General features: G+C 34.1%; 1 protein-coding gene across 7 annotated transcripts in view; it reads left to right on the forward strand.

Annotated features, from left to right (window-relative positions):
• The window catches only part of GLS (glutaminase), an 87,396-nt gene that overhangs the window by 49,602 nt on the left and 11,198 nt on the right, over window positions 1-26,596 (forward strand). For 5 of the 7 annotated variants that reach the window (XM_005202579.4, XM_059874805.1, XM_059874825.1 and 2 more), the window contains 2 exons: window positions 1,844-1,975; window positions 2,893-2,985. In XM_005202579.4, coding sequence (XP_005202636.1) covers window positions 1,844-1,975; window positions 2,893-2,985 — 225 coding nt within the window. 7 annotated transcript variants of the gene reach the window in all.

Here is a 26,596-nt window from a genome sequence, read left to right on the forward strand (position 1 = left end):
GACAAGGATCAAGACCATCCCCGAGAAAAAGAAATGCAAAAAAGCAAAATGGCTGTCTGAGGAAGCCTTATAAATAGCTGTGAAAAGAAAAGAAGCGAAAAGCAAAGGAGAAAAGGAAAGATATACACATTTGAATGCAGAGTTCCAAAGAATAGCAAGGAGAGAGAGGTAAGAAAGCCTTCCTCAGTGATCAGTACAAAGGAAAACAATAGAATGGGAAAGAGTAGAGATCTCTTCAAGAAAATTAGAGATACCAAAGGAACATTTCATGCAAAGATGGGCTCAATAAAGAGCAGAAATGGTATGGACCTAACAGGAGAAGAAGATATTAAGAAGAGGTGGCGAGAAAAGACAGAAGAACTGTACAAAAAAGATCTTCACGACCCAGATAATTATGATGGTGTGATCACTGACCTAGAGCCAGACATCCTGGAATGCAAAGTCAAGTTGGCCTTAGGAAGCATCACTTCCAACAAAGCTAATAGAGGTGATGGAATTCTAGTCAAGCTATTTCAAATCCTAAAAGAAGATGCTATGAAAGTGCTGCTCTCAATATGCCAACAAATCTGGAAAACTCAGCAGTAGCCACAGGACTGGAAAAGGGCTGTTTTCATTCTAATCCCTAAGAAAGGCAATGCCAAAGAATGCTCAAAGTACCACACAGTTGCACTCATCTCACGCTTGTAAAGTAATGCTGAAAATTCTCCAAGCCAGGCTTCAATAGTACGTGAACTGTGAACTTGCAGATGTTCAAGCTGGTTTTAGAAAAGGCAGAGGAACCAGAGATCAAATTGCCAACATCAGCTGGATCATCGAAAAAGCAAGAAAGTTCCTAGAAAAACATCTACTTCTGCTTTATTGACTATGCCAAAGCCTTTGACTGTGTGGATCACAGTAAACTATGGAAAATTCTGAAAGAGATGGGAATACCAGACCACCTGACCTGCCTCTTGAGAAATCTGTATGCAGGTCAGCAAGCACCAGTTAGAACTGGACATGGAACAACAGACTGGTTCCAAATAGGAAAAGGAGTAAGTCAAGGCTGTATATTGTCATCCTACTCTCAGTTGGTCATTGTCTATTTTTGATGGCCAACTACTGTGCTCCTTATCCTCAAGGCTCTCATCTCCTTTGCAGAACTGCCTAAACCACCACTGTACTATACGTTCATTAGCAGTTCCTGGGCCAAATGTGTTGTTAGTGTTGTGTGTTGTCTCCATTGATTTACAACCCATTTTGAACTCGGATAAGAAAATCACTGAAATTTGCTTTTTATCTAACATGATTTCTTCCCCAGTCTAAAATAAACAGCAAGTAATGTCACTGGGGCTTCCCCAGTGATTCAGTGGTAAAGAATTTGCCTGCCATACAGGAGCCACAGGAAATGTGTGTGTTCGATACCTGGGTTGGGAAGATCCCTTGGAAGAGTGCATGGCAATCCACTCCCAATATTCCTGCCTGAAGAATTCCATGTACAGAGGAGCCTGGTGGTTCCTGCAGTCCCTGGGGTTGCAAAGAGTCGGACATGACTGAAATGACTTGGCACACATGCATGCTATAAGTCATTAACAAAAAGAAAAAAACATAAAGCAAGAAATGTGCATTAAAATGATGTACAGCATTACCACACTTAAGAGTGTGTTCCAATATCAAATGGCAGAGTTCAGCAATGCAAAACTGCAATTACTTTTGCACCAATCTAATACTTATCTATGTTTTAATGTTGGAATGCTACTATATGAAAACACACTGTAATATTTTAACCAGTTCCCTTATTGTTGGATATAACTTTTCTTATTTTAAAATGTTAACATAAGTGTCTATTTTTTCAAACTATTTTCAGGTTGGTCTTCCTGCAAAATCTGGAGTTGCTGGAGGCATTCTTTTAGTTGTCCCCAATGTCATGGGCATGATGTGCTGGTCTCCTCCTCTGGACAAGATGGGCAACAGTGTTAAGGGAATTCACTTCTGTCATGTAAGCATATTTTCTTAATGAAAATAATGATCATATAAGTTGAGCCATCTGGTGGTTCTACTTTATTACTCATTTTCATAGTTTGACTGTTTGCATTCTCACTGCCAGTCTGTCAGTTACTCAATAGCCATGTTAGTGTTTGCAAAGGAGCTTTAAATTGCCTCTACCAGACAGCTCCCATATAATCATCCTCACAAATTACAGATTTGTTTGATGCTTAAGTTTTAATTTCATGGTTGTAATTAGTTTTCAGTTTCTAAAAGATCAGCAAAAGACATTAAATTTGGAGAAGTCATTTAAACCTCACCATAAGTGAAAGATTGAGTCTTTTTTTTTTTTTTTTTAAAGGAAATAAGTACTGCAATTTAAAATTACTACTACTGTTAACTAGTTCAGTATCTTTATCTTCTGGTTTTATTTACATTTACTAATTCCTAGAGTCTGCACTGAGTATTGTAATTTTTTCTGCAGATCTTCCCTTTTAAAATACCAGTTGATTTTTCAGTTTTTTTAATATTTTACAAAAACTAGAGAATGACATTGGATTCCTTATAGATTAAAATACATTGTAACCATAGTAGTTCTTTACATTTTTGTGGTGCTATAGTTACTTGATAGAATAATTACTTCATGTGGCCTATTATTATAATGCCCATTTTACAGAAAATGAAAGTTACACATTTTGAGTGCCTGAGCCTTAAGATTATGGTAGTAAATTTTCAAATACCTGTAGTCCATGTCTTCTCGTTTTGACTTCGGTCTTCTTGATACATTATGCAGCTTTATTAACATGCAGTGGTACTTTCTTTGAGATAGTAGTTAAGTTGAACAGTATTAGTGAAATTTGTTAAAATATGGAAAAACAATAGCCATTGACTAAGCCATTTTCTTATAATACCTGTTTTGTTTAATTACAGGATCTTGTTTCTCTGTGTAATTTCCATAACTATGATAATTTGAGACACTTTGCTAAAAAACTTGATCCTCGAAGAGAAGGTGGTGATCAGAGGGTAAGCAAAATTCTTATTTAGGTTATTATGTAACTTTTTTTGAGAGAGAAAATGAGGTTCACCAGTTTAAATAAAACTTACTTTAATTGTTAGTGGCCTCATATTTTCACTAATAACAAATGAGTAATGTTGAATTGTTGATGTTATCATCCTGGACATACATACTATATATTACTGTTTTATTTAAATTGAAACTGGTTAGCCTAGGAGCAGAGTTTCCTCCCCATTTTTCTGCTGTTTTAGCAGTATTTTTAAGAATTGACTCTGTTAAAAGGAAACATATTGGAAAGTGCTGCATGCTATAAAGAGAAAACCTATTTTTGCTCTTAATATTTGTCAGTTATAGTCTCAAAGTGAAGTTTATCTTTATGTGGATGGATATATAAGTGGAAAGGGGTTATAGTATTAGTGATAGACCTTATAGAGCTTCATAGTAAGTTTTATATGTCACTATAGATGAAGTGTTTTTCTACAGAAAGTGTTTAATGCAGTGTTCTGACACTGTTATTTTAAAGTGATATTTGTTTTTTATCAGTGTGTTTGACTTCATATTTTTGCACATATATACTCCTTTTTAAAGGAGTCAGGACTTAATTTCAGGAACAAGATTTTGTTTTTGTCTTTATTGTTGTTTACTGCATTAAGGGACTTGTTTTGAATTTAAATTCCTTTGTATCCCAAGTGGAAATGTTTAGAATAAAATTACCTAACTAGACTTGAAGCTAATATGTGCGAAGCACTTATAAGTAGAAAAAAATTTTAACACATATTAAGTAAATTTTCCTATCATTAGTTTCAAAGTGACTTTTAATAATACATGAGAATTATGCAAAGTTGACAAAAATAGAAACTTCCGTGGGCGTCAACATGAGTAACATGGAGCAAAACATCAAATGGTGGTGGGTGAAAATGCTAACAGATTTTAATAACATTCATCATTGAAAAATACCATTTTATAGCTTGGACCTTTCTTCACTCAAGTGCACTAATAAATTATGTATGTTGCTTGAACAACTAGCATTCCTTTGGACCATTGGACTATGAAAGTCTCCAACAAGAACTTGCTTTAAAAGAGACAGTATGGAAAAAAGTGTCACCTGAGTCAAATGAGGACATCTCTACAACTGTAGTATATAGAATGGAAAGTCTGGGAGAGAAAAGCTAAAGAAATGGGTTCTAGTTTCAGAATGTTCTTCATTTAACCTTTGAAACATCTTTAGTTTTTTTTGCATACTATATTTATTGAGTTTTTTGTGCTTTCAACCTTGGGTGCTGGAGCCATAAAGCTTTTTTTTTTTTTTAAGTCTTTGTGTAAAGTTAATAGATTAAAAAGTGGATTTGTCAGTCTTTTAAAAAGTATAAATAAAGCAGATTTACTTTTTTTTTTAATGAAAAATTTCTTTAAATTTTTTCTTGGTGTAATTAAAATTTTAACTATATGTAGTCAAATAATCCCATTTTAAAATAATAACAGAAATTTGTAATTTCTTGATTCTGAAACCCACACATTGAACTCATAAATTTCATCACATTTTTTTATTTTCCAGTTTTAAAATTGACATGGTGTCTCCAGTAGCAATATGAAGTATTTCTGTGCTAAATACAAAAATAAAAAGCCATAATTATGATTTCCAAATTATTTAATATAGCAGCAGATAGATTTGCTTTACTTTTTTTTTTGGCTTTAAATTTTTTAAAATTTATTTAAAATTTTATCAAACACTTTAAAATATCTTTGCTTTTTCACTTTCAACTCCTTTGTTCTGTCAGAATTGTTATGTACAGGAGTGTCTTATGTTACTAAAGCATTCCAGCCAAAGAATTTCTGATGTAAGATAATGACATGTTTCACTGTTAAAAACCTATAATGGTTACTCAGAAGGAGCAGCAGTGACTGCCTTCCAAGTGAAATGTTTACCTGAACAGTTTTATTTTCATATTACCCACGTAACTTTTTCTGTGTTATATTTAAGTGTGAATGGTGAATTTTGGTTTTTAGCTTTTAATAATTATAATAATTTCACAAATGCTAATGAACTTTGCAATAAATTATAATTACATCTCATAAAGCTTGTTTTATTTGAAAGTAGTTAGGAAATGAATTCAGTATGAAGATAGTAAGTATGCTACTAAAATGCCTGTTAGATTTTAATCCTTTTGTTCAGTTATAATAATGCAATATTGAGAATCAAAACTTGTTTTTAAGAGGACTATAGGTTCAACACAGCCTAAATTTGAGATAATTCACAATGTTTAAAGTCTGTCTTGACAAAGTAATTGTAAAGTTTTGTAGGATCCTATTCATACTTCTTCCTTCCTCCATATACCTCTCTGTTTCTCCCCACAGTTCCCAAGAGCTTCAAGATTTTGGAGGGACAGGGATGGAGTCAGAAGGAGAACTTGATAGTTTCTTAGTGTCATGGCATACATGGTGGTGTAGGGTAAAGTCTAAAATAGTAATTACAGTGTAGCAAAAAAGTATTTTCCTAGATGGTTTAGATGCAAGTGCAAACACAGATGTAGAAAGTCTTGATTATATGAGTTTGGGAACTATGATATTAGGAAAAGAAGTTCTCTTCCAAACTTGTTTAAAAGCCTTTTGGCTCAACTGAAGTATTAAACATATTTAAAAAATAGTTATCCAGTAAGTTTTAGAGGATATTAGCCAAGGATTTTATGGCTAATTGTTCCTCTGATGTGCAGATGCATATCCTAACTGGATGTTTCTGGTTTGGCCATTTACATGAGAGTGGTGTGTCTGTTCTCTCCATACATTTATACCTTAACTCTGCTATACCTTTGAACAGTGATTCGTATTAATTCACAGAGCTATTTGTGGTTTGGGGACTGAATGTCTTTAATTGGTAGTTTCCCAAAAAAAGGCTCCCCTCTCCCACGCTCTAATTGTTATATTTTACTGTTTCATTTGGAGGTGGGTTTTACTTTATAAAATGAAAATTTCATGTTTCATATTGTATCCACGTTTGTACAGATTTCAAAATGATGTTAATTTGTGTCATTTACTATGTTGATAAGGCTTAAATACACACCAGTGGAGAAGGGTTTTCTAAGCTACTCATCCTGTTAAAGATGAGCATCCAGAAGTTTTTGTAGGAAGGTACAAATGGAAGAAGAAAGATACTGTGAATAGGTCCTCAAACTTTACTTTAAAAAAAAAAAAAGAGGAAAATCTTTGCCAGATTTAAAAACATTATTTTGATTCTTTCAGTATTTTAAATACCTTTTCAAATAAAGTTATTGAAAAGTACCCAGTATTGTTGAATTTAATGTTTTATGCCATTACTGATTCTTGATATTCAAGCATTTTGAAGTTAGCATATTTGTTTTTCTTTTTTTTTCCATCATTAACATTTCATTTGAAATGCATATCCTTTCTGAAATATTTTATTTTTAGCATAAATGTTGTGCATTTTATCTTAGTGTTTGGATTAATCCATTTGTGTTATTTAGCTTTCTTTTATTTGCTTTGTATATTAATGTACCTTTTATTTTCCAGTATGCCTACTTTTTGTATTGTACAATAAATTTATTTTAAGCTGATTTTATTGGTTTTTTTTTATAAAAGCAACTCCAGCATTTTAAGTATAACAAATGGAATTTTAACTTTAAAAGTCATGCTTTATGAAGATATAATTAAAATGCTTTATAATTTTAGTTAATTCTGAGACTTCTGTGAAGAGAAACTATAGAAATACTCAAAGGCTTCATTTGATTCTCTTTTTTTTTTAATGTAGTATAGTGTTGGTGGGTTTTTTCTTACTTTCGGGGAGGATGTTTTTCAATTGGTTGTATTAGAAGTATTGAATAAAGACTTTTTTCCTAATTTTTTTTTTTTTGTTGTTTTTCCACTTAATGACTTAGGGAAAAAAGCTCTCCTCCATTTACAGATTCTGTTTTCTGAGCAAGAACATCACTGATTCACTGTGTAATTGTTGCTTTATCAGTTGTCCAGAATAGGAGAAATGTTGCTAAAATCAAACAGAGTATTATTGCGTTAGAATAGAATTGTAAGCCTCAGTAGAATTTATGTTGAGTAGAAAAACTGTAAAACTGAAATTCACCTTAACTACTTTTTAAGAAATTTAATTGTCAGAAGGAACTTAGTATAGTTCTACAGCATGGTCCAAATTATAATGTATGTGCATTGTAGGTCAAATAACAGTACTTTAAGTTTTTGTTTGAAGAAATTTTCCATTCATGTCTAGAGAAACATCCCAAATATATTGGTGACGTTTTTAAAACTGTTTGAAGGGAAAATACTGTTGTTTATAGAAATTTCTATTTATCTGTGGCATTTTTTTCCATAATGTTCGTTTGGGACTAGTAAATAGGGAGTTCCAGTGTCATGATATATTCAGTTTGTAAGTTTGTGATCACTAGCTTTTAAAGATACATTTGGGGTTGTTTTGTTGTTGTTTTTAGTCCCTTTGAAACAGGTAACTCAGAGAGCTTGGTCTGAAAGTGCAGTTTCATAGGCATGCATGTGTGTGGAAAGAACCACTGAATATATACTGATATTGTCAGTCTGTATCATGATAATTTATATACATGTATGTGTACGTGTATATAATAGATGTCTATATATTTATGTCTTTATCCATCCATTCATATTCTGAAAACCAGTACCAGTTGTTTCTACACAGTATGTCCTGTATAAATGGTTCATTGATCTAGGTTTTGTTGTAGAAGAACTTTGAATTTTTGCTGACCCAGAACTTATAAAATATAGCATGTTTTACTTGTTTCAGTTTACCTTTAAAGATATGTGGTTTCTGTTTTGCTCCCATTCACTATTAGCACTGTTAAGAGAGGAAAATAATGATATTGGAGAACTCCACAAAAGGGAAAGCAAGAACATCAGATTTCCTGTGGAAGCTGACTTTAGTTTCCAAAATTATTATATGGAAGGATTGTATACAACTTAAATAATGGACTTCTTAGTTACAGCAGTTTACTCTATAGAATAACTTTATTCCAAAACTTGTGCACATTTTTTAATTTTTTAATGAATAACATGCTTTCTATTCAGTTCTTCCTTTACCATTTTATATTAAGTGTAATATTTAATTAAAACCAGATGAATTGGAGGTGGGGCTTGTTATGATTCATCGTGGCCCATCCCTCAGATTTTTACTCAGATTTTTTCAGAGTAGACTTTTGTCCATTCACTGTCATGTAGTTCAAAGCCAAAATTATGCATGAACATAGATTCAAGTATATCAAGTTCAACCACTTTTATTTTAAATTGTAACACAGTTACATTTGCTTTCTACACTGTTTAGAAATGGAAGGAATTCAATCCCTTTTTCCCTCTCTCTGCCCTAGTTGTAGTTTATTAATGTGAATAGCATACAGTGCACATTGAAGAAGTTTAGGAATATACTGAACTACCCTGCTGGCTCAGATGGTTAAAGAATCCACCTGCAATGTGGGAAGCCTGGGTTTGATCCCTGGGTTGGGAAGATTCCCTGGAGAAGAGAAGGGCAGGAATTAACACTGTCTTAGTCTGGAATTCTTAATTCTTAAAAATACTGTAAATCTAGGACAGAATTATCCAGTATAAAACAGAGCTCACAAAACTTGATTTTTTTTAGAGTCCTTAAATAGTAATAGAAAAGGTACTTACTTAAAAAAAACATTAAATAGACTGATGTAAGTCTTTATTTAATGAATTGATTCTCTTCCTGTAGTCTAAAAATGTTCCTTTCTAAATTTATGTTTTATGAGCATATGAAAGGAAGTTTAAGGTTGATTAGTTTACCTTATTGTAGATTGTTATCCTAGTAATTTTAATAAGTTGTAGCTATGGAGATTTTTAAGATATGTAAAAGATGTAAAACCAGTGTTGATCAAAACTTTTATAATGGTTTCCTAATCCATTTATCTTTAATTAAAATGAATAGACTACTAATTAGCACTTGGCACATTGCATTTTTGGTATTTTGGGCATAATACACAAAACACTTCTTGTTGGGAACTGTTACATTTGGTTACATTAAAAAAAAAATGAACAAGTAATGATCCTTGATTCCAAGTACTTTGATGAACTTGTAAGCAGTCCAGCATGGAGGCTCAAAGGAAAGAGTAACAAAATGACAAATTCTGGCAGTTGATCTCATAATGTTGGTATTATTATTAGACTTTAAACTTTAAATTTCATCTACTAATTTGGAAGTATTTTAGTTACAATCTCAGTGGTAAAGAACAATTTTGGTATACTTAAGTCAAATTTTAATATCTGAGGATCTTATTTTTCTGGACATAGTATTATCAAAAAATAATGATTTTTATTTCATCAAGTAAAACCTTGCTAAAATATTTTCAGTCCTAATGTCTCAGCTGGTTGAAATTACCTGTTTGGAAGGCTTAGCTTTTAAAAGGGAAAATTCTTACCTGAAACAGTTTTAAATTTCTATTTATTATATTTCTGGAGATTTTTTATACAGTGAAAATCTCTCCTGCCTAACAATTCTACTTGAAACTCTTAGTTATAATTTTAATTCATATCCTATAAATAGCTGAAGAATTTCTTTTATTTTTAAAATACAGTTCAGCTGTTCTAGGTCTTTGTTCTTTAATTTACTGTAGTTTTGTAATTTATTAGAATCACATGGTTGAGCTGGAAAGGAATCTTGAAGGTTATCTACCACAAATTCCCATTCCTCCCAACCCGCTTTTCCAGGTAGCACCTTACTTTCTCAATTAGCACATTTACTCCCCCCACCTTCTTTGATAGGGTTGGTTTATTTTATGTATTTTGGGACAGCCTTTTATTTGTTGGTTATTTTTATCTTGTGTGTGTGTGCACGCACATGCACACTAAATCACTTCAGTCGTGTCTGACTCTTTGTGACCCTGTGGACTGTAGCCCACCAGGCTCCTCTTTTCATGGAATTCTCCAGGTATAATTGGCAGTACTGGTTAATATGATTGTAAGTTATTTGGCAAACTAATCATCCCATCATTGTTTATTAAAACTAATTGTATTTTTCTAATATATAGTTATATGCCACATTTATAAAGACTAATAAAGCTAGAAATGTATGTCACAAGTATACAGTAGTTCTACAAATAAATCATGACCCCAGAATCTTTGAAAGAAACTAAAAGGGTAACAGAAATGTGACTCTAAAAATAAATATTGCACCCTTGGCTTTTTAAAATAAATTGCTTTGAGATTAGGCTAAATATATAAGTAAAAAAGATTTTCAAGTACCGAAAAGGTTATTGGAGTTCCAAAAATATGTTTTCTGGAAAATTTTTTTTTTCCAGTTAGATTTTCCCAGCACATACTGTGCAAAATACCTAGCTAGTTCCATTGTTTCTGCTTTAGATATTTGGTTCTTTTGAGTGGCTTCAGAAAAAGGCTCCGTAGTTACCTGTTACTTTATTGTGTGTATTATCCTCAGTATCAGTATACTTTATAGTTCTGGGATTTTTTTTTTTTTTTTATGAAGGAGATATATATTGCTGTCCTTGAAATGCATTAATTTTTTAAAGAGTTGATTTAAATGTTAAAACTTTATTATTATTCTTTAAAAAAAAATCTACTGTTTCTTCTCAAAATTTAAACTTGTCTAGGAAACTCTTCTCCCCCCAAGTTTGTATAAGTGAGACCCTGAACTTTTAAGAAACTGACTCATTCAGTATAAGCTTGCTTGTATTGAATGCTTGCTTTCGCGTTTTATCTATTAAATTAGAATGATGCTGAAATACTAGCATTAGTTACGCAGATATAACTATTCATGTTTGGGTATTCCATTGTAAGATCCAAATTAAAATCATGATTTTCGGTCTCTTGTTAAACTTATCCTTAGCTTCAAATGACGAGTTTTAATTGTTTTGTGTGTGCCTTTCATAAATCATCCATAAGGATCACTACAATTTGTCCTTTGAGGGGATAACATAAAACTTAAGTCTTTTATCCATTAAGGGGGATTAATGATGGATAGAATTATATCACTTATTAATTTAATTACATCCAAGGTCTGTTTTGTTTTTTCTTGTAGTCTTTCAAAATTAAAGAATCCTAATTGAAAAACTCAAAATCTGTTCATCTTGAGTATTGTTTCTTTTTCATCTTTTCCTAACAATAACTCATTTTGGGCTTAAAATCAAATAACTTTAAAAATTATATCAGAGTTGCTCATAAAATGGGCTTTTGTTTTTAGACCTTCATATTGCTGGTAGGTTAATTTCCAAATCGTTACATGTTGTTAACATTTGTCACTCTACTTTTATTTTCTTTAAAATGTTATTTTTTTTAATTCACAATTGATAAAGTATAAACTTATCAATATGATGTAACTTGTTGGTAATTTATTTTACAATTGACTTTGAATACATGCATCTGTGGATCCAGGACTGTGTAGAAGATTTATAATTTACAGAAATGAACTAAATAATATTTTCTGCTTTGAATTGAAATGAATACATGTTACAGTTTCTGCAGAATGGAACTTTATTGACATCCTTTGAAGTTGTAGGACAAATGATTTTGTTAAAATTCTTTTCACTAATACCATTAACCCACTTAATCATACCAATAAAATATTTCTGCCTAATGTTTCCTCTTTTTACCTGAAGGAGAAACTTCAGAGAACAGTTTTCATGAGGCAGGAAGTAGAGCTTAACTTTCTATTACCTGTTTTTGAAGTGTTTCTACTAAAGCATGCTATTACAATAGTCATTGTGTGACATTTTTTATTTTTCACCTAAAGGAGAAACAAGGGAGAAAAAACTAATTGCAGTGTTTTTAGCCAAGTAATAAAAACTGAAGAAGCTTTCATTTTTGTCTCTGTTGTGCAATTTTATTTTGTATCCACTGTATATATCTGCCACAGAACCATCACTGTTATTTATTTTGTATCCCTTACATGTTGGACTTTGTACTGTAATGATCTGCTTGCTTTCATGTTAGTATAGATTTACTGTGTGTGTAGGGCCTTTTGGATGTAGAGCTGCTATTGTTTGCATACTGTGTTTTGTAGTTTTTGCTATGCAAAAGTTCTTACTGCCATTGTGAGGCTTAGAATTTTGTGTTAGTTAAGAATTTGGAATCTTCTGCAGAAGTTTTTGATAATTGAAACTTTTGGTTTACCTAGCATTTTTTTCACTTAAAAAACATCAGTGAGTGCTGGGCAGTTAGTTGGGCATACAATTTAAATGGGTAGCCTGATGTGATATCCTATGGGCATGAATTTTGAGTCTTGATTTGCTTTTCTTTTCGTATTTACACACACACTGTTCAGGCAGTATGTTAGGTGTTAGAGATGCTGCTGTAAGAGGCAAGGTTCTTCTCCCTATGATGATCACAATCTGTAGAAGCAGGGAGGGTGCCTCCATTCTATAACTCTAGGATTGACAGTGTGGAGTTTTCTGTGCTATATATGAGGAAGCACATTAAACATCACTGGCATCTGAATATCCTTGAGCCCTCAAACAAACTTCTAGAACATTTCAGATTTTCAATTTTATCCATTGTAAGTTTGGCTCATGTACAAAGAAAAAAATAGCCAACATTTTGATGTCACTGTCAGCTTTTTTTCAATAAGTAATGATTATAGATGTTGACTTGTCTGTAAATAATGCCAAATGAGTTTGACATACAATTTTAAGGCTCAAGTCTAATGTAGGTAAAGGAGATTTTTGTGTATTGACTCAGTCTACCACTTATTTTCTAGTATTCTTTAAAAATCTCAAATATTTTCAATTTGATCAGTTAATAAAATTCACCCTTCAAATCCTGACATCCATTTAAAAATACAATTATCTGTTAACCCACTCCTACCAAATAGATGACTAAATGTAAGCATAAGAGTCTAAACATGAATTTTTTTAAAGTTCACTTTAAAACCATCTCATTAAGCTTCTTGTTGACTCTGTATGTTCAGCAGAATATGTCACTAGGAGAAAGGACTGGTTTTGACTATGAAGTAATTACCTTTGTTCCTTCTGATCAGAAAACTCTGCAATAGCTATCTTCATTAAGTTGCTGGCTACAATGCACAAAAGCGAACAGGTTTTACAGGACTTGGGGCCAAATCTAGTGACCATGTTGTAATTAATTTTGCCCTAGACAGCTGCTTTTGTAGAGATGCAATGAAAAGGGAGAAAGGCGGGTACTACCAGAGAAGTTTGAAAGTGTTTTACAAATAACATACAAAATCGGTGCAGAAATTTATTCTTTTGTTCATTTGCCTTCATGCAGTAATTATGGAGCAGCCACTACAAGCCAGGAATTGTTTTGTCTTCTGGGCAAGATCACAAGACACAATCTTATAGACCATATACACCAGGAGTTAGTATAGCAAAAAACAGGCTAGATAAGTAATTGCATAAGGTAATTTCAAATACTGTTGTATCTACAAAAAAGAACATATGTCACTGTTCTGTCTTAATAATTTGAAAATCTCAAACTTTGTTAAGCAAGCACTCCCCCAAAAAGCTAAATAACTTCAGTCTGTTTCATTACATTGTTAATTGTTTAATGAAGTAAAAACCTGACTCACCTGGATATCTGGGAGTTAATGACCACCTGGACTACTTATTCATAGACAGCTTTTATTTTTTTAGAATGTTAAAAACAAATTTTTAAGTACAGTAAGCAATAAAGAACTTCTTTAAGAAGTGATACTGTGATAATAGCCCATTTGCAATATTTCTACCTAATTCTGATAGACTCATTTTTTGTTCTAGAAGTTGGTTTGGGGTCTCAAACACAGTGCTTTAAAATTTTGTGTCATATTTTTGAAAAAACATAACCAGATGTATATACAGTTGATCTTTAACAACACAGGGATAAGGGGCCCTGATCTCCCATGCTGTTGAAAATCCACATACAGCTTTACAGTAGACCTTCTGTGCCCTTGGTTCTGCATCCATGGATTCAACCAACTGGCAGATTCTATAATACTATATGTAGTATGTATTTATTGGGGGGGGGGGGGGACATACAAATGTTGACCCACACAGTTCAGACTTGTGTTCAAGGGTCAACTGTGTTCACCCATTTCCCCCACCCTCCGCCCCCACCTCTTGGAACCACCAATCTGTCCTCTGTATCTATGAGCTTGTTTTTAGGTTCCAAATATGAGAAAGATCATAGTATTTGCCTTTCTGTGCCTTACTTCATGTAGTATAAAGCCCTTGAAGTCCATCTGTGTTGTCTTAAATAGCAGGGTTTCCTTCTTTTTTATGTTTCTATACTACTGTGTGTATACGTGTGTGTGTCACAATTTTATATCCACTCATCCATTGACAGGACTGTGTTTCTGTGTTGACTATTGTAAATAATGCTGCAGTGAATGTGGGGGTGCATATATCTTTTCAAGTCAGCACATTTTCTTCAGTAAATACCCAGAAATGGAATTGCTGGATCATACGGTAGTTCTGTTTTTAATTTTTTGAATGACATCCATGCTGTGCCATAGTGGCTGTGCCAGTTTACATTACTACCAACAATGCCCAAGGATTCCTTTTTCTCTGTATCCTCACCTACTTCTGTTTCTGTATTTTTTTGATAATACCCTATCAGGTGGGATATTTCATTGTGGTTTGATTTGCATTTCCCTGATCATAATGCAGAACATGTTCTCATGTACCTCTTGGCCATCTGAATGTCTTTGGGAAAATGTCTTTTTAGATCTCATTTTTTAGTTGGACTTTTTTAATGTACTGTTGAGTTGTATGAATTATTTACATAGTTTGGATATTAGCCCCTTATCACACATGGTTTACAAATATTTTCTCCTATTAAGTAGTTTGTTTTTCATTTTGTTGATGGTCTCCTTTGCTGTGCAGAAGGTTTTTCGTTGGAGGTAGTCTGTTTATTTTTGCTTTTGGTGTCGGATTCAAAAAGATTATTGCCAAGACCCATGTGAAGAAGCTTACTGCTTGTTTTATTCTGGGAGTTTTATGATTTGGGGTTTTAGTTTCAAGTTTTTAATCCACGTTGAGTTTGTTTTTGGGTATGGTATGTGATAGTGGTCTTCTTTTATTCCTTTGCATGTAGCTGTCCGGTTTCCCTAACACCATTTATTGAAGAGACTGTCCTTTATTGTGTATTTTTTTGCTCCTTTGTTATAAATTAATTGACTATATCTGTGTGGGTTTATATCTGGGTTCTATTCTAATCCATTGATCTCTGTATATGTTTTTATGCCAATACCAACCTGTTTTAATTAATATAGTTTTTAATATGGTTTGGCATCAGGGACTTTCTCAAGATTGCCCTGAATATTTTGGATCTTTGTGGTTCTGTGCAAATTTTAGAGGTGGTTTTTTTCGGTTTCTGTGAAAAATACCATTGGAATTTTGATAGGAATTGCATTAAATCTGTATATTACTTTGAGAAGTGTGGATGTTTTAACAGTATTTTAGTCCTTGAACATGAAATATTTATCTGTTTTTGTTGTCTTCAGTTTCTTTCATTAATCTTGTAGTTTTCAATGTATAGGTCTTTCATCTCCTTGGTTTAATTTATTCCTAGGTGTTTCATTCCTTTCAATGTAATTGCAAATGAGATTGTTTTCTTAATTTCTCTCTTTTGATAGTTTGTTATTAGTGTATAGAAATGCAACAGACTTTTGTGTATTGATTTTGTATCCTACAACTTCACTGAATTTGTTAGTTCTAGCAGTTTTCTGATGGAGCTTTTAGGGTTTTCTATGTATAATATGTCTTCTGCAGATAGTAACAGTTTTACTCTTTTCTTTCCAGTTTGGATTTCTTATCTTTTTCTTCTCTGTTTGCTTTGTCTAGAACTTCCAGTACAATATTGAATTAAAAATAGTGAAAGTGCACATCTTTATTTTCTTTATGATCTTAGAAGAAAAGCTTCCAACTTTTCACTATTAAGTATGGTGTTAACTGTGGACTTGTCATATATGCTCTTTATTATGTTGAGGTACATACATTCCCCACTTTGTTGAGAGGTTTTTTTTTTTTTAAATCATAAATGGATGTTGAATTGTGTCAAATGCTTTTTCTGCATCTATTGAGATGACCATATGATTTTTATCCTTTATTTTGTTAATCTAGTGTAACACATTGACTGATTTGTGCATATTGACCCATCCTTGCACCCCTGCAGTAAATCCCACGTGATCACAGTGTATGACCCTCTTAGTGATTGCTAAATTTGCTTTGCTAATATTTTGTTGAGGATTTTTGCATCTGTAATCATCAAGGATACTGATGTGTCATTTTCTTTTTTTGTGATGTCTTTTGTCGGATTTTGGTATTGCGGTGATGATAACCTTGTAAAATGAGTTTGGAAGAGTTCCCTCCTCTTCCAGATGCAAAAGATGCACTTTCAGTCCTTTTGTTTGCCTTGTCTAAATGTCTGTTAGCTAAACTCAATTTATTAAAACTTTTATAAATCCTGATTTTTCACAGAGATCAAAGTTCAGGGCTTTCATTAATCCTTTTTATGTATAATTGTTCAATGATCTGGAACTTCATTATGCAAAAATGAATGTATCTTTGTTCACATCTGTACTTGTTTTTAGTATAAATATTTTTTTTTGGAAACCAATAGAATGAGAATGATTCAGTGATGAAAAAAATGAAATATTCTATCATCATTTAGAGCCGTTTACAGTTGTCCTTCTATATGTTTAATTTTTACTTTAATGACAATGGTAACTGTAAGCAAAAAAATCACAAAAACATGCCATATATACTAGATCATGAAGAAACAATTTTGTTATTAAAGTGTATTTTAAAAAATAGCTTCTTCCTTTCCCAGTGCACTTACTCTGGCAGATGAGTGGTAAATGAATGCATTTTCCATCTGTTTTCTCCCAGAATTGCTTTTATAATAATGTATTAATGTATAATGTATTTGTACCAATAGTGTGGTACAAACGTGGTCAGACAGTCCATTTTTTTCTGTGAAGTTGCTTTCCCACTTAATGTAGCTGTAAGAAAGTAGCTAAGACTCTCCTGGCCTCTGGGTTTTCTCTTCAATATTGTTAGTCCCTGTTATACTTAGTTACCAAATAGTTTTACATCTCTTCTCCACCAAGAATTTTGTTTTCCTCTTATGTGTGTTTTCTCCTCTTTCCTGCTACTGTATGTAGGTCCCCCATCAGTGTCCAATATTAGATCCCTTTATATAAATTAATACATAACCTTTAAAATTATTTTTTTGTTCTTCCTATTAAGAACTGATTATCTCAGTATTTATTAGTTTTTGTTTAAATCGCATAACAGAATTAGTTCAAGGTATTTAGCCAACTTAACTTGGCAGAGTAGCTCAGATTTTATATAAATCAACTTCAGCGTTATCTTATTATTCACTTATGAATTAGTTCTTCATTCAACCAATGTTTATTTATTGCTTATTATGTCCAAGAAACTGCAAAGTGCTTAAGATAGGCAGCAGTTAATGAGACAAGTACAATACAGCTCTTGGTGTTCGCAATCTAGAAGGGGATGCAGATATATTGAATAAAGAATTACTAAAATAATTTAATATAAGTAATTTCTTCATACTGATATATGTAGTTCTAGTTTTTTTAAATGCTGTAAAGAAGGTGAAATGGTATATTCTGTGACACTGTTTTTATATACCCATAACAGACTTTATGAGACAAATACACAATGTAGTTAAAGTATAAGAACATGCACTCCAGTTTTCAGTGAAGCTCACCTCTAGGCAGAAGGGGAATGGATACAGGAGAAACATCAATAGTAAGCTGTATCTTTAATTCATCTTTTAAAAATACTAATCAAATAGAATAGATGAAAGAAAAGTACAGAGTAGAGTGCTAGGAGAGGGTATAACATGAAAACCTCATTTTACCTGGATGATTCAGTATCGTTGTTTTCCATGGAAGGTAATAGTTAAATTTAGAATGAGTTAGAGGAAGGGTTGTTGTTTGGTCGCTAAGTCAAGTCTGACTCTTATGCCACACCATGGACTGTATCCCATCAGACTCCTCAGTCCATGGGATTTCCCAGGCAAGAATCCTGGAATGGGTTGTCGTTTCTTTCTGCAGAGCATCTTCATGACCTAGGGACCAAACCCCCATCTCCTGCATTGGCAAGTGGATTCTTTACTGCTAAGCTATCAGGGAAACCCAAGAGAAAGGGTAGAGTAGGATTAATAGGATAGTCTGGTTTTAGAAAGGCCCCAGGACAGAAAGGAGTTTATTAGCACATTTAAGAAAGTGAAAGTAAGCAAATGTGGTGAGGCAAGGTAAGTGGAGATAGGCCCTAGATGTGTCTTAGAAGATCACATTATGTAAAGGGTTACCCTGCATCCGAATTGTTAAGTGTCCTAATTAAAAAGTGGAGATTCCTAAAGTCCAACACCGACGATTGCTTTTGAAATCTGCATTTTTATTAAGCACCCTAGGTGTTTCTGCTGCAGTTAGTCCTCTGAACACAGTTGGGCAAAAATCTATGTAGGGTTTTATATGCCATTTATATGTAGGGTTTTGTATCCATATTGGACTGACTATTCATAGTGCAGTTGGAAACTTGACTCTTTAGAAGAGACATGACATGACACTGCTCTACGGAGAACAAATTAGAGGAAGGCAAGAGTTGAAGTTCTGAGCCCAAAATGAGATGTGGTAGTGGTTTAGAATAGGGCATTAGAAGTGAAAAAGGTAGATAACAGGTTTTAGAGGTGAAATTGACAAGCATGTGTTGGATGCTTGTTAAGTATTTGCTTGTCAAGCAAGTATTTGATGGATAAAAAGATGAGATATCAAATTGACCACCAGGTTTTTAGTAGAAACAATAGGGAGGATGCTCCTGCTTTACTGTGATGGAGAAGTGAACTTTGTGAGTACAGAAAGAAATTCATTTTGGTTTTGACAGTTAAGGATCTGTTTGACTCTAGAAGTCAGGAGGTTGATTAACAGTGGTTTAGACAAATGGGATTATTTTTCTCATATAACAAGTCTGGGGGTAGACAGTCCAGTACTAGTGCCATCAGAAAGGTATGCTCTGCTGCGACCATCCTTATTGTCTGCATGTTAGACCTCATGCCTGCGACCTTATAGTTGCCAGATAGGTGTTTCATTCTTGGTCTCTCTTGTATGGTCAAAGTAGAAGAATAAAGGAAAGAGTGACACCTAAACCATGTGAAAGAAATTTCCCAGAAACCCATATACTCACTGGCCAGACTAGATATAAGGGAATCTAGGGGATGAGTTTTTAATTAAGACTCATTACTATCCCTAACAAATAAGAGATTCTATTAGTGCATACTGATAGGGTAGGAAATGGATAACGGGTAGGCAGTTAGCAGTGTGTGAAAGGTAACATCTTTTTGGCATGTCTGTATTTATGAGATGTCCAAGTAATGATATTGAGTAAGTATCAGATACAGGTCTGGAATTTAGAAGAGTGGTCTAAGCTAGAGATAGAATTTCATGAGGGATCAGTCTGAAAGATTCAAAGCTGTGGGGAGGTATGTGAGATTGCTCCAGGGGACAGTGAAATGAGAACGAACCGTAAGAAACTCCCATTTTAAAAGTAGGATAGAGTAGTTCAGTTCATTTCACTCACTCAGTTCTGTCCGACTCTTTGTGACCCCATGGACTGCAGCATGCCAGGCTTCCCTGTCCATCACCAGCTCCCGAAGCCTACTCAAACTCATGTCCATCACATTGGTGATGCCATCCAACCATCTCATCTGTCGTCCCCTTCTCCGCCGCCTTCAGTCTTTTTCCAGCATCAGGGTCTTTTCCAATGAGTCAGTTCTTTGCATCAAGTGGCCAAAGTATTGGAGTTTCAGCATCACTCCTTCCAATGAACATTCAGCACTGATTTCCTTTAGGATTGACTGGCTTGATCTCCTTGTAGTCCAAGGGACTTTCAAGAGTCTTCTCCAACACCACAGTTAAAAAGCATGAATTCTTCGGTGTTCAGCTTTCTTTATAGTCCAACTCTCACATCCATATATGACTACTGGAAAAACCATAGCCTTGAATAGACGGACCTTTGTTGACAAAGTAATGTCTCTGCTTTTTAATATGCTGTCTAGGTTGGTCATAACTTTCCTTCCAAGGAGTAAGCATCTTTTAATTTCATGGCTGCAGTCACCATCTGCAGTGATTTTGGAGCCCCCCAAAATAGCCATTGTCTCCCCATCTATTTGCCAGGAAGTGATGGGACCAGATGCCATGATCTTAGTTTTCTGAATGTTGAGCTTTAAGCCAACTTTTTCACTCTCCTCTTTCACTTTTATCAAGAGGCTCTTTAGTTCTTCACTTTCTACCATAAGGGTGGTGTCATCTGCATATCTGAGGTTATTGATATTTCTCCCAGCAATCTTGATTCCAGCTTGTGCTTCGTCCAGCCCAGCATTTCTCATGATGCACTCTGCATATAAGTTAAATAAGCAGGGTGACAATATACAGCTTTGACGTACTCTTTTCGTGACTTGGAACCAGTCTTTTTTTCCATGTCCAATTCTAACTGTTGTTTCCTGACCTGCATACAGATTTCTCAGGAGACAGGTCAGGTGATCTGGTATTCCCATCTCTGTAAGAATTTTCCACATTTTGTTGTGATCCACACAGTCAAAGGCTTTGGCATAGTCAATAAAGCAAAACAGATGTTTTTCTGGAACTCTCTCGCTTTTTTGATGATCAAGCAGATGTTGGCAGTTTGATCCCTGGTTCCTCTGGCTTTTCTAAATCTAGCTTGAAAGTCTGGAAGTTCATAGTTCATGTACTGTTGAAGCCTGGCTTGGAGAATTTGGGGCATTACTTTGCTAGCGTGTGAGGTGAATGCAATTGTGTGGTAGTTTGAACATTCTTTGTCATTTTGAGATTGGAATGAAAACTGACCTTTCCCAATCTTGTGGCCACTGCTGAGTTTTCCAAATTTGATGGCATATTGAGTGCAGCACTTTCATAGCATCATCTTTTAGGATTTGAAATAGCTGAAAAGTGGCCAGAAAAGAGAAAATCCAGCATAGTATAGTTTCAGAAGTCAAAGGAGGGGAGTATTTCAATAAGTTCTTAACCATCATCTCTATCAAAGCCAAAAGAGTGTTAAGATAAGCGGTGTCCATTTACATCACTTCCTTTCTAATTTTCATTCTTTTGGTGTTAAAATGTCTTTTTATTTAGTAAATGATAATAGTAGATGGTTGGATTGTTTTATTGTTTGCACTCAGGGACAATAAACTGTTGGTAGCCCATACTGGTGACTTCCTTTTCACCTTTTAAGAATATTTTATTGGCTTTGAGATTTAAAAGTCAGAGAACTATTTGGAGTAGAGCATGTTTGGCAACTGATAGAAAAGATCCAGTAAAGAAGGAAAGTTTGAAGTAGATACAGGAGAGTGGAAAAGGACAATAAAGTGAGATCCCTGGAAAGAGATGGAGCTGTCAGTGCAGGTGGTAGATTAGGCTTGTGGAAGGAGGAGCATCTTCTCCAAAAAAGCAGGTCATTGAGCGGCAAGTAGGTAGGTTTATAGTCATGGTTGGAGGAGGTCGAGAGATTTTCTGTCTGTTGGTTTCCATCTTCAGGCATATGAAAGAAGGCTTTCTGCTAAGAGTGAGTTGTGGGCTTGGCGTGAGGCCATGAGATTTCAGAGCATGAAGAAGATAGGAAATGTTTGTTCTTGGAGAGTGGGAGTGAGAGCTGAGGGAACCATGGTGACGTCAGAATACTATTGAGGTTGGTAGCTGTGGATTTATAGTGATGACAATCTGTTCCATTCGGCCTCCCACCACACCCTGCATCCTATGGCTGCATCCCAAATTTGGGTTTGCAGAAGATCAGGCAGGATTTTTAGAGCAATTACCAGAAACATTTTAACAACAGGGTTTGAAATCTACTTTAAACCCCGCCTACATAGAAGGCAAGCTTTTAGGGTCTTTTAGACCTAAAAGGTCTTTTTTTTTTTTTTTTTTTTAATTTGGTTCATTTACAGAATTTTCAACTAATATAGATTACACTAACAAGTGAATTCTGGGTATAATTTTGTCATGTCCATCCTCTTTGCTTCACAGAATAAAGTATTACTAATAAGAATTATAAATGTTTTAATATAGTTAAGTGTAAGCAGTCTTATGATAAGGTCTAATTATGTGTATATCTAATGTTACTTACTTTTGAGGATCTTAAAAAAAAATCCTATTCTCCAGGAACTACTTACATTGTATGCTGGAGGAACATTGTCTCATAACTTGAATAGTAGTCAAAACATCTGTGAAAGCATTTTGAAAAATTCAAAGCACTAGAGAAACAGATATTGTTAATGTACCTGTTCTCCGTTGTCTATAAACACACATGTTGGACTTTTCACAATAAAAGTGTGAAATGAACATTAAAGAATATAGAGAATTAAATATGACTCTCTGGAGACTGATGAAAATGACAGATTTTTTTTTTCTCTAATAGCAATCAGTAAATGTATTGTGGTTGGAATAACTGTAGAATAGTCATGTATGTGTACATTGGTTGTGGTGGTAGTAGTCAAGGCATGCAAAGGAATGACAGGTCCTTTAATTCTAAATTGAAATAATTCTGTCTATTGCTGCCAAAACTTTGTTTCAATTCTCATCAGAAAGAGAACACTATCTGGGAACTTGTTTGTATTTCCTTATTTTTAATTTATACCAATGTAGTATCTTACAATTCCATTGGCCCTGATCCTGATTTTTTAAAAAGTAATATATACAAACATTTGGTGAACAGTTTATTTCCCTTTTATTCTTATTCTCTGTTTCTGGTTTCTTTGATTCTTTGGGGTTTTACATACTTGTCTTTTTAGTTAATAATAATAGTAAATAAGCATGACACTTGATCATGCCACAAGTGTGGCACCTTGTTCTCTATCTGAACACTAACAAATGCTAACTAATCTTTGTGGGGTGTTATAAATATTCATTTGTATAAGGGAGGAAGAGACACAGGAAGATCGTGAATATAAATGAAATTTCGATAGTTTTCAATGCAGTGCAAATATTCTTAGGTCTGCCACATGGAAAATGTACTTTGTTCTTCAAAGGCATAGCTGTCTTTGCCCTGCTTATTTCTGTTTTTCTCATATTTGCTGCTTGCTTCTTAATTAGAGTGTTCTTTGTCAGCCCACACAAAGATATGTTGTGAGTTACTTTTATACTTGGATATAAAAGGAGGGTTGCTTGTGAGCCCAACGATATCATTTTAGACCATTCATTGGCATTTACCAGAATAATATGAGCCACTGAGATAAGAAGTTTTTTGCTGCCAGTGCTGTCTGTAGCAGTCATACTTGCTCTATTCACATTAACCCAAAACTCATATTTCATTTTTAGAGACTTGAAGAATGAGGATACCTTGTTGTTTTTTTCTTTTTTGGCATTGATATACTGAATTGAATGATTTGTCTTGTTCCCTTATTTTGTCTTCAGTTGAAAAAAAAAAAAAAAGTACCTCAACAGAAAATTAGTATCTCTGATTTCTCTATAAATTGCTCCTTAGTTGCTATTTTCTGATTTTCTATCACAACATATTTTAGTCTTGGTTCCATATTGGTGAGGAAATCTCATCTCAGGTGTTGTCAGGAAATCTCTTGGCCCAGTGAATACTGAGTAGAGGTTGAAAGAACACTGACCCTGGCGTCAGGCAGTCTGGGCCTGAGCCCTCATTCTGCCACTTGCCAACACTATTCCCTTGCTCAAGTTCCTTTGAATAATACTAGGACAATAACACTTTAAAGCACTTACTTCAGTCGAAGGAGAGTAGGTGCTATGTATTAGCTATTTTGCTATAAATAACATAATCCTAATTATTTTGTCTTCATGGGTCATTAGATTTCTTTGATATAATTGTGACTTCTTAGTTTAAGGGTAAGTAAAATTACTTCAAATTATTCTCATTGAGAAATTTTGAAAATAATATGTTAAGAGAGTTTATCACTTGACTGATCAAGAGCAAAAATGCAGTGTTTGGAGCTGCCATTTTGAGGTTATATTTTGTAAGTGAAATTTCTATAATCTTTTTTTTTTTTTAGAGTAAAATTTGTAGTTTATTCTTCTCTACTAAAATTATGGTATGAGAATCTCCTGCATTTGTGTAGAAATTTGGAAATATGGTCAGGAAATTACAGAGCTGTTACATGAAGGATTTTCTCTGATCCTCTGATCCTGTCAGTTGGATTAGTTCTGTCTCTGTATATAGTAACAGTTGTCTCTTGGTGTCCTCGGAGATTGTTTCCAGGATTCCTCCTTGTCCCACTGCAGATAGTCAGCCCTCTGTATCCACATATGTGGAACCCATGGATATGGAAGGCCAACTATATATTAATAAATGTGTCTGAATAAGTCATTGGAAAGCTTAGGAACATATGGCCTCATACTCAGCCTATAATTTTATTTTACACGTGCATATGAATGTTAAATAAACTCAGCAGTAAGGGAAAGAGAATATCTTTGATCACATACATGTTGTAATGGTTTATATTTCTACCCTCGTCAGCAAGTGATTAATTTACATTTGCTGGAAACTTAAAGTTTTTCCTCAGCTACACTATATAGCAGGCTTGTATTTTTTAACCTGACCTTAAAAATATTTATGAAAGAAGGCTGAAAATTTATTTTCATTTAGAGGCTATAAAAGGCCAAGTTGGAAGTAAACTTTTAAAACAAAATTGGAGGTGGAGTGATGATGGTTTATTTAACAGATGGAGAAGAGTATCTGTTCCACAGCAACAGATACTGTAGTGAGCTAGAAACAAGAGAGCAGCTTACATCAAACCAAACGTGGTAGCAACAGAAGGATGGATTTTCAGTTACCTGCTTTTTCCATTAAAGCCTTTCCAGAAGGGTGAATTTGTTCTCTGTATGAAGACAGAGTTAAAAAAAAAAAAAAAAAGGCTAAACCACAGTTTTTGTGGTTGGTAATAGAATTGGAAATAAAATACTTGGAGTAAAGTGTCATGCTAGTGATATCAGTCTTCCCTCCCTCCCTCATCATCTCCTTTCCCGTCTCTGCTCCTACTCTTCCATGTTTCCTCCCTTCTTTCCAGTATTTAGCAAAGAATCTTTTGGGGTTAAAACTGGGTTGCTGATTAGTCTCTTAGTTGACTTGTATCCTTTGGATAACAGTCTGTGTGTAAGGATTCACATTATCATGGTCTACTTGTACACAGTTAGGAATGTATCCCAGCTACATTACTAATTCATCTGCTATATGGCCTTGAGCCAAGGCCTTTAACCTCAGTGGTAGTAATAAATACCAGTTTATCTATAATAATATTTTACAAACAATATTTTACAAATGTAAAAATATATTTACAAATATTTTACAAATCTACAAATAATATTTTACAAATATAGTACAGCCCATCAGAGATGTTTGAAAACAATTATAATTTTTTTAATATTTACTTTTTCAAAGTCATGCACTATATAAATACAAAGTAATATGCTTATGTAATTCTCATAATTGCTACTTGACCAGAATCAGGGTATTTGGAAGACACAAAAGTCAGACAATTCAGCTTTTAAATAGGCTCAAAATAAATAGAATGATAGGACTGAAGAGAGGAATGTCATGTTTTAGGCTTGTAAAATTGATAGAATCTATAACTGCTTCTAGGTTTTTTGGGAAAATGTATGATTTTGATATGCCAAGCATGCCTGTGTTAAATGAACTCATGTGAACTGTAACATTTTTGTTCCACTCTTGTCATAACTTTGTACAAATAAACTAAGAAGGTTGTCTGATTCTGGCAGGTTCTGAGAAAAGATATTTGATGAGGAAAATGTAGTAGTGCTGGAAAGTCTGCAATATGAAAGGAGAACTTAGCATTTAATTTCTAAATTTTTAGTGGCTGCCTGCCCAAGTGAAGTTTCTTTTTACTAGGGGGAGGCATACATGAAACAGTCCTTGATTTATATGGACCACTGTTCTGCTATATAAGCTGTGTTTCTTTGTACTGAAGAATGATTCGTCGAAGAACAGGTTCCATGCCTCTGGCAGTTAACTGTTATTTAATTCACTGTTTTCTGAACCCTGGCCTTCTTGACAGGTATTTTAAAATTTACATAACTCAGGTATCCATTGTGAAATTAGAATGAGGCTTGATCAATGGTTAGTACACCTGCATCCTTCACAGCAGTTGGCTTAGAGTTGGATGAGTCATCTTATAGGATGTCCTCCTCCTCTAGTTTGGTTTGTCATAGTAGCCTTTCTAGAGTATGTCCGTTTGAGGAGAATTCATGGAATGCTTTTAACAGACCACGAAGCATGTCCCTAAGGGAAATAATACTCCATCTGCTGTCTCAATACAGTAAAGCTGTTGCATTTTCTTTCTTGGCATTCTACTCATACCTCATTTATGCAAACCTTAAAAATATAGGTGGTTATTTGCTAAAGAAGTGTTTGTACTTCCAGTTTTAATTGGTGTCCATTGTGCCTCCTAGTGTTTTTCTCTCGGCGTGAATGACACTTGTTTTATATTTCCCTCTGAGCTGAAACACGCTTGTGAATAAAGTCTTAGTAGCATACCCTCAAGAAATTGATTATACTCTAAAATCAGCCTTTCTTGGGCCTTATTAATGAGGAATTTTCAGGAATTCCCTGGTGGTCCAGTGGTTAGGACTCTGCATTTCCACTGCAGAGGACA

Source organism: Bos taurus, chromosome 2 (assembly GCF_002263795.3).
Source record: "Bos taurus isolate L1 Dominette 01449 registration number 42190680 breed Hereford chromosome 2, ARS-UCD2.0, whole genome shotgun sequence".
NCBI lineage: Eukaryota > Metazoa > Chordata > Mammalia > Artiodactyla > Bovidae > Bos > Bos taurus.